The sequence below is a fragment of the Arachis hypogaea genome, chromosome 13, assembly GCF_003086295.3.
Source record: "Arachis hypogaea cultivar Tifrunner chromosome 13, arahy.Tifrunner.gnm2.J5K5, whole genome shotgun sequence".
NCBI lineage: Eukaryota > Viridiplantae > Streptophyta > Magnoliopsida > Fabales > Fabaceae > Arachis > Arachis hypogaea.
In genome coordinates, this window is record NC_092048.1 from 40,000,818 (window position 1) to 40,010,052 (window position 9,235).

The 9,235-nt window shown below is 39.4% G+C and overlaps 3 protein-coding genes across 3 annotated transcripts; 2 read left to right on the forward strand and 1 right to left on the reverse strand.

Moving 5' to 3' along the window:
- Window positions 1–2,727: 2,727 nt before the first annotated feature.
- Window positions 2,728–5,495, forward strand: LOC112733737 (uncharacterized). The gene is made up of 3 exons (XM_025782786.1): window positions 2,728–3,294; window positions 3,660–4,378; window positions 4,535–5,495. The coding sequence occupies exons 1-3, from the start codon at window positions 2,728–2,730 to the stop codon at window positions 5,493–5,495; spliced, it is 2,247 nt and encodes a 748-aa protein (XP_025638571.1).
- A 9-nt stretch (window positions 5,496–5,504) lies between these two features.
- LOC140177578 (uncharacterized) lies at window positions 5,505–6,242 on the forward strand. The gene is made up of 2 exons (XM_072210705.1): window positions 5,505–5,853; window positions 6,019–6,242. The coding sequence occupies exons 1-2, from the start codon at window positions 5,505–5,507 to the stop codon at window positions 6,240–6,242; spliced, it is 573 nt and encodes a 190-aa protein (XP_072066806.1).
- A 1,629-nt stretch (window positions 6,243–7,871) lies between these two features.
- Window positions 7,872–8,843, reverse strand: LOC112738175 (21 kDa protein). Its single transcript, XM_025788505.3, has one exon. The coding sequence runs from the start codon at window positions 8,773–8,775 to the stop codon at window positions 8,122–8,124; it is 654 nt and encodes a 217-aa protein (XP_025644290.1). The 5' UTR covers window positions 8,776–8,843; the 3' UTR covers window positions 7,872–8,121.
- Window positions 8,844–9,235: the final 392 nt, after the last annotated feature.

Sequence of the window (9,235 nt, forward strand, 5' to 3'; positions counted from 1 at the left end):
AACAAAGATAATATAATAATAGAAACAAATATATTAATCTATATGTGCTTATTAATTTTTTTCCAAATTTCTAATAGAAATAAATATCTTTCTTTTTCTCACTTGTGTTTGTCTCTCCTTAAATTATAAATTTTAAACAGGGTATAAAAGTACTGATATGCTCTTAAATTTTATATATAACAGTATTTAAAAGAACTTCATATTAAAATATCTAATAAATTCTCTTGGAAGAATTTAAATTTATTATTTAAAAAGTTATTTAAAAAGTTATGTTAACACAAATTTAATTAGTTATGTAATTTTTTTATTTGTTATGCTATTTTTATTTATATTATAAGCATATTGAATCTTGACTATATCTCGGATGCAGTGCCCCTGTCTTGATTCCTTGCACGTATCTCGGATGCACTGGTCCATGTCAGAATATGAACATATCTCGGATGCAGTGTATTCGAGATGCTCTCTTGTTCATATCTCGGATGCACCCGGGATATGACCAGCGCATCCCGTATCACAAAATGGGGTTAGTGCACCCGTTTTCCACTGTATCCGAGATATGAATCTAAATGTATTTTGGTAAATACTTATACGTTTATTTAAATCGGTAAATATTATATTTTTTAATTTAAATAAAAAAATTCTAATTTTACTGAGAGAGTATCATGTGATACATTTTGGTTGTTAAATTAATAATATAATAATATAGCTATTCAATTTTAATTTTAATATTTTAATTTTACTTTAATTTTAATTATAATTAGAGAATATTATGTTACACATTTTGATTATAAAATTTGTAATTAATCATTGATAATGATATATAAGAGAGATAGAATGAGTGTAAGAATGAGAAATAAAAACTCTTTAATTTTAGAAAAAAAATTGATTTGAATTATAATAAGAGAGTAACATATAGTATATTTTAATTGTAAAATGAGTAATATATAATAGATTAAATTAGACTCTCTCTTTATAGTATCCTGTTAGTCTCTTTTTGGTAGATGTACAATAATACATAATGAGAGAGAGAGGGAGAAAGAGAGGGAGAGGGGGAAACACTGAGTGGGGTAGATCTAGGATTTTACAAAAAAACGATCCTGGGGTTTGGAATCGAGAAGAGTATCAACGCTTGGAACACGATTCTTTCTCTATTTTTGTTGACAATTTGCCGTAAAATATTTCAAAAAAGGAATTATTTCACTTGTTCCATTGGACAGGACGAATCAACGACATCTATCTGGCGCAGAAGATGAAAAATGAAAAGATTCACATGTTTGCTTTTATTCGCTATACGACGAAAGGGGGGCGATAAAGGCCATAACTGAAATGCATCAGATGAGACTAAGAGAAAAGATTATCTACGTAGGTGAGGCTAAGTACAAAAGGGTTACGGGAGGGAAGGACACTGGGGTATCCAAAGAAGACCTTATAAGAACTGAGGTGGAAAGCAGGCATCCTCGGAGAGGTGAAAGTCCAACAAGAGTGGAAGATTCTAGGAATGCTACGCCCGTAAACGACCCCCAGAAGAATGGCGGGACGAAGAAGGTTGAAGTACCAATAGCGAAGGATAATTTTGATTGGCTGTTGAGGAGCTTAGTAGGGGGTACGACAAAAGCCATTGACTTCGAATCATTACGGAGAGCTATCGTTAAGAACTTTCCTCATGTTGAAATCAGGGTGCTGGGAGCGTACAAAGCCCTATTAGTATTTGATACTGTGAAGAATGTGGAGGAGGCGTTTACCTTCAAAATGAATAGTTTCCTCAAATTCTTTTACAGTGTGTGGAGATGGGAGGAATCTGAGTGTAGTGCGATTAAAAGAGTATGGTTAGAATGTTATGGAGTGCCTTTACATGTCTGGTCAGTGGAAACTTTTAATACGATAGGCAGTCTATGGGGGGAAGTTGTCAAGTGTGATGAAATGACGAAGTCTGCCTTATCTTTCAGTGTTGGCCGAGTGTTAATCGATACTAGTATCTTTGACGATATTATTAAGGAACGAATTCAGATCACAGTAGGCACCAGTGACTTCGATGTCTTTGTTAAGGAAAGTGGACGTGAAATTCATAGAGACGAATGCCTACTACAAGATGTATGCGTTACGTCAACGTGTGAATCTTCTAGTTCACATGTAGGCGGAATGTTGTCAATGGCAGCAAAATGGGATCCGGTGGCTGAGCTAATCATCGCACGAGAGCATGATGGAGATGAAGATAAAGGTAGAACGGTAATAACAGACACGTTTTTGAATGAATGCAATAAAGAGAATTTATGTCCGGATCAAGTGCAAGGCTTAACGGCTCCATTCAAATTTAAAAGATTTAAAGAGGCGGCTGATTGTGAAGGATTTGATAATTGTATTGAGTGTGAATCAGAGAGAACCGTTTCAGAGGTGTGTCTTGATAATGGAAGTGGGGCCAAAATACTAGAAAGGAGGGTACAAGGTGGGAAGGAGCTGGGGTTGTTTTTAAAAATAAGGGAGGCCCAAAAAACTTGTAACCAACCAGATGTTATGATGGGCCACTTAACTGGTGGGAAAGTGCAAGCTTTTAGGCTAGACGGGTTGCTGGCAGGTGCTTAGCTTCAACAAGTTTGCGCACGAGTTCCTGGGCCAGGTCAGGAGCATTCACGCGCATCAGGGTAAGGGCAGCAGCTCCATTGTATCGGTAAGGCAACGCAGCATGGGAAAGGATGCGCAGCCTCTCCTTCGAGACTCGAGGAAGCTAACATGGACGCGCAGGCTGTGTGTGACTCGTGTCTCGGTGCGCTGTTGAGAGGAGTTGAGCGCCGGGCCAGATGGGAAGGGAAGAGCGGCAACCTAACTCCGGTCCAGAACTACGTTGATGGAGGAAGCATGGCGGCGCGGAATAAGCTGGCTAATTCCGAGGACGAGCTGGAAGTGGAGGGGTCCTGCAGTGAAGTGAGCAACCGGGGTAAGCTAGGAGGTCAAGACATGTTGTGCCGGGGTAGGGAGAGCAAGGTGGGAGAGGTAGGAGGTCAAGATGATGGTGTGGGTCATGAAAACATAAACAAACAGGTTATAGAGGATGCTGGTTCTGAGACAAAAATTGAAGGAATAAAACCTAACTCTGATCAGAGGCTGACACAGGAAATACAGTCAACAGAGAATATGAAAACGTGGAAGCTAGCAACGGAGTCTGGGGCGGTTTTTTACGATGATGAAGAAGACATTATGGCTATTTTACAAAGACAAAATGAGGCTATTGCAACAAAAAGAAGGATGGCAAAACAAAAGGAGAAAGCTAGGAAGAGCAGGCCCAAACAACATAATAAGGTGTGTAGAAATTCCTTTAAATGATTTATAGTTGTTGGAATATTAGAGGGCTAGGAGGGAATGGAAAGATGAGTATGGTAAAAGATTTGAAGAAAAAGTATAGGTTGAATATGTTAGGCTTGATTGAAACCAAAAAGGAGGTAGTAACTAAATTTGATGTAGCATGTTTGTGGGGTTGTGACACGGTGGATTGGGAATATGTGGGATCAACTGGAGCCTCTGGTGGTTTATTGTTGATGTTGGATAATTTATTTTTTGTACGGTCGAATTGCTATAAAGGGGATGGCTGGCTTTGTGTTGAAGGTTTGCTGACAAACTGTAATTTTAACTGTGCGTTCTGTTTTGTATATAGTGCACATGTGCAGAGTGAGAAACTGGTGATGTGGGAGGAATTAAGCTATATGGTGGGTTTATGTCAGGTTTCGTTTTGCTTCATGGGAGACTTCAATGAGATCTTACGGCTGGAGGAAAGGAAAGACGCCGTTAGTCTACCAGCATCAGCTGAGGATTTTATGGAGTGGGTACAAGACTTACAGCTCATAGACTTACCGCTAACTGATAGAAAATTCACGTGGTTTCGAGGCAAATCTTGTAGTTGCATTGATAGGATGATGGTCAGCTTGGAGTGGCTTGAGGAGTTTCCAGATACTCGATTGAAAGGGGGTCCGAGAGGCCAATCGGATCATTGCCCGTTGATTCTAGAAGATACAAGACTTTGGGCGGGTACAAGACCTTTTCGTAGTCTAGATTCCTGGTTTACACATGAAGGGTTTCTGAGGATGGTAAAGGATGAGTGGAAAAACTTGGGTGATGACCAATTCACAAATAAGCTGAAGGCTTTGAGAGTACTGCTAAGGAGATGGCACAAGGACAATTTTGGGGATATGAACAGCAGGATAAAGAAGTTTGAGGAAGAGATAAAGAAGATTGATGATATCGTTAGTGCGGGTTCTTATGACAAAACAATGGAGGCTAGACGGAAGGCTCTTGTGACTTGCTGTGCGAAGTGGTATGCTAGAAAGGAGATTCGTTGGAAGCAGATGTCTCGATCTCAACATGCTAGATATATGGACAAGAACACCAGGTACTTCCATAACCTAGCATCAGCTAGAAGGAGGAACAATAGAATTGATTCTTTAGTGATTAGTGGAAGATTGGTGTGGAATCAGGCCAGAATAAAAATTACGATTACAGGATTTTATAAAGATCTGTATCAGTAGGAACATGCTCCTTTTATTAGCATCCGTGATGGGTTGGTAAAACAGATTGAGGAGGAAGAGGCAGCCGTGCTAGAGGTAATGCCAACTCCGGAGGAGATACGAGAGGCGGTTTGGGATTGTGAGTCAAGTAAAACTCCGGGTAGTGATGGCTATAATATGAACTTCATAAAGAAATGTTGGGACGAGATTGGCCAGGAATTTACTACAACTGTATTGGGTTTTTTTCAGAGTGCGAAGCTACCAACAGAGGCTAATGTAACTTGGGTGGCGCTAGCTCCAAAATTTGTGGGGGCAAAGAAAATCAAAGACCTAAGACCGATTAATATGGTTGGTTGTATTTATAAGGTGATATCAAAAGTGCTGGTAAGAAGAATGCGCCTAGTGATGCCATGTTTAGTGGGGGAGACCCAGTCTGCGTTTGTAAAGGGCCGCAAAATACATGATGGTGCTCTCATTGCTTGTGAGACGGTCCAATGGCTAAAGCTGCGAAGGAAGCGAGCAGCAATTATCAAATTAGACTTTCAGAAAGCTTATGACAGGGTAAGATGGAGCTTTGTGGATATAGTGCTACAGAAGATGGGCTTTGAACTTAGATGGAGGACATGGGTGAAGGAATGTGTGACCACAGCGTCTATGTCGGTGTTGATTAATGGGTCACCTTCCAAGCCGTTCAAGATGGAGAGAGGACTCAGACAAGGAGATCCCCTCTCTCCTTTTCTATTTGTCCTTGTCGTTGACGTTTTGCACAGGATGGTGGGTGAGGCAGTAAGGAATGGACGTATTTCTCCATTGCTGGTGGGACAGGACAACATAGAGCTGTCACATCTCCAATTCGCAGATGACACGATCTTGTTCTGCCCTCAGGATATGGAGACAGTATTGAATTATAAGAGACTTCTGCGTTGTTTTGAGTTAATGTCTGGCTTGAGTATTAACTACGACAAGTCAAGCTTGATTTCAGTCAACTGTGAGAAGGAATAGGTGACTAATATGTGTGGTTTGTTGGGATGTACTGAAGCTGCGTTACCGGTTAGGTACTTGGAAATTTCCTTAGGCGCTAATCCTCGGTTGGTGAAGACCTGGAAACCGATCATAAACAAGGTGGAAGATAAGTTGAGCTTATGGGAAGCTAAATCTCTTAACAAGGCTGGTAAATTGGTTCTCATCAAATCTGTTCTAAATAGCCTTCCGATTTACTACTTAAACTTGTATAAGATGCCAAAAGCGGTTGCAAAAAAGATAATTGGATTACAAAGAAGGTTTCTGTGGAGTAAAGAAGATGGGAATAATGGCATACCACTTATGAAATGGGAGGTGGTTCAAGCTCCTAAGAAGCTAGGTGGGTTGGGGGTCGGAGATGCGCTACTCAAGAATGTGTTGCTTCTGTTCAAGTGGTAGTGGTGATTCTCTAAGGAGGACTGCCTATTGTGGAAGAATGTTGTTTGTTCTTGTAATTATTTAAACCCAACTTTAATGATGTCACAACAACCTTTACCATCTATAGGAGGCCCATGGAAAGATATTTGTCAGCTTAATATGAAGGAGCAACAGGTGAGAAATATGATGATTGGTGATTTGTCTATGGAGGTGAAAAATGGCAGACGTATTCGTTTTTGGGAGGACGGTTGGCTGCAAAGTGACTCTTTAAAAGATAGTTTTCCAAGACTATTCTCTATTTCAAACCAACAAGGATCTGTAATAGGGGACTATGGGTTCTGGGATGGTTAGAGTAGGTATGAAACTTCGAATGGAGGAGAGAATAATTTTAATGGAAGTTAGAGTTGCTCAACCAACTTCATGACCGTTTACGGGTTGTGAAATTGTCGGTTGATAAAGAGGATTTTGTCATATGGAAATTTGACAAAAAAGGTATTTTTTCCACTAACTCATTTGTGCAGGTACTACAAAAAGAAACTCTCCCAGAAGACATCACAAGTTACAGTTTCACTAGTACCATATGGAGAGACCTGATTCCTCCAAGAGTTGAACTTTTTGCATGGTTCGTTTTAGTTGGCAAGGTCAACACGAAGGAGAGACTGAATAGATTCGGGATTATTAATTATAATGATAATATCTGTGTGTTGTGTAAAAAGGATATAGAATTTGTGCATCATTTGTTTTTTGGTTGCGAGTTTACATGGCATGTGTAGTGCGCTTGGCTAACGTGTGATGGTAGAGACTGGACTATGCCGGGAACTGTTAAAGAATTTTTTGAGTTGAAGAGATCAAGATTATATCATATTTGAGCTACAGAGTTTGGGGCGGAGTTGATCCGTTTGGTTGTTGATGACAATGTCGGAGATGACAACGGAATATACCTTTTATTGTGTTTAGTATCTCGTGTTTATATGTTCTCTTTTTCTACTTGCTCCACGAAATGTGTTGAGTTCATTTGGTTAAAAAAAAAAGACTCTCTCTTTATAGGTTGATTAGACTGCTACACTTTCTCATAAAATTAAAAAAAGTTGTGTTTAAAGAGGTAGCCTGTCTCATTCATATCTTAACATGCATTGCATTTTTAATTTTAGTTAGGAAAGTAAAAGAGGGATGAAAAGAACCAAGAAGCATAGATTGTATGTGTGTAAACACCATAATTGAAGGAGAAAAGTGAAATGCTCGTGCATGGGAACATAATCAAGAAGATTAATCATTTCATGGCCTGCAGTAGTTCTATAAATAAAAAGTTAGTGGAATCTGGTTGATGAAGATTGTTGTGGACCCTCCAGATCAGGGTCATTTGCGCATTCTATCATGTCTCATTCCATTGCAAGATTGAAGGAAATCTCCCTGAAATTAAATTCGATGATAATTATCATAAAGGCATTGTGTGGTTGCAAGTTAAGGCTTCATCTGAATGCGTTAATATATAACTTGCAAGCAAAATTAATTCAACATACAATTTGCGTGTTAAAGTTCATTTTTATTTATGATGGCGAATTGGAATAAAAATGTAATCAATCATAGGCCTGAATATCATCGGATGGCCACACCCACATCACTTCCTTTTCACATGCGATGAAAACATTTTGAACCTGTAAAGCTAGACCATTCACAATTTCACACTCAATAGTCATCTCAACTCATCATCATCATTATTCGTACGCTGGTTGGTGTTATTATCTCACCCCAATTTTTTTTTCATTTCTTATAAGTTATAATACTTCTCAATTTAAAAAAAAAAAGGTAATGTTAGGTAGACCAGAAAAATAGTCAGAACTTACCTTATTTAGCATTAATTAATTATCGCAACAATTAATGAATATTAAATAAGACAAGTTATGACTGTTTTTGGCTGATTTTCTTTAGTTACACAACATTTCCGAAAATAAAATAGTAAACACAGCATAACAGAAAAAGTAGTAATAAAAAGTAAAAACGTCACTTTAATTACTCTTAAACCTTTAGTTACCACAAAATACTAAAAAGTAAAAGCCACCCAAACTAAAAGATCAAAATTACAGGAAGACCGGAATTTACACAGAGAAGGATTCACATATTTTCCTTTCCTTTTTTTTTTTTTCACACACTACACATTTTGACTCACACAGTAAAACCTATCCTTTTTTTTTTCAAAGTAATCAAAACGGTTGAAATCGTAGTCCGGAAATCACGGTGCTCCCTTGTTTGCGTAGGTATTGACGAGAGCCAAAGCGTTGCTCGTGAACTTCTTCACCTTCGTGACGCGGTCGCACACGTCCGCCTTAACCGGACACTCCGCCACATCCTGGAATCCGTCCGTACAAGTCTCTTCGTCGGTGAGTGCGGCGCTCATCCACGTCTGTACGTTGCTCATCTGGAACAGGAACGAGCCGGCGCCGGTTCCGGCGGCTCCAATTTGCCGCATCTGCTTCAGCGAACCGCGAATTTCGTCGACGGCGTCACCGAGATTCGTGAAACAGTCGTGAAGCGCGGAGGTTGCGCGCGAATCGGCGGTGTAGTCGGCCTCGCGAGTGAGGTTGGAGACGTAGGAGGCAGTGCGGTGGACCTTGGAGAGTGTGACGGCGATAGCGACGCGAGCGAGCTGGCCGGGATCCTGCTGGACCGCATTGGCGTAGCGAGAGAGGGAGGAGTAGCAAACGTCCGGGTAGAGCGTGTTGTTGCAGCTCGTTCGGATGAAGGTTGTATCGCCGTCGTCAACTGCGGGTGCAGCGGGAGATTCGGCATCGTTAACTGCGGTGACTGTCCGGTGGAGGTTCGAGAATGTGGCTAGCAAGCAGAGAAGGAAAAGGAAGAGGAGACAGTGAGGCCGTTGAGTTCTCATGGTTGGTTTGTGTTTTCTCTTTTTCCTTTTTCTGTTTCGTTCTGTTAAGAGTTTGTTTTTGTGTGGGGAGAGAGAGTGAGAGGCGGGGTTTTGTAGGCATTAGTTATGGATGGAATTACCTCATGCCCAATGTATTTGGTTTTAATAACGAGAATGCCATCACCCTCTCTCTTTTTTATTTATTTAAATAAAAAAATACTTTTATAAGCTGTAAGAGTCTAAGAGACTTTGTAATTTTATATTTAGCAAATTGCTTAACGAAAAATCGAAAATTGACCTCTATATTTTGTTTTATTTTTCAAAATATTTTGATTGTTTAAAGAATAAATTCACAAAAATATTTATTGGTTTAAAATTATTAAATTTAAGAATAAAATATCTTATTTTTTTAATTATAGTTATACAAATTATATGAAAATGTCTAAATTAGTTTTGAAAAAAATATTTAGAATTAAATATT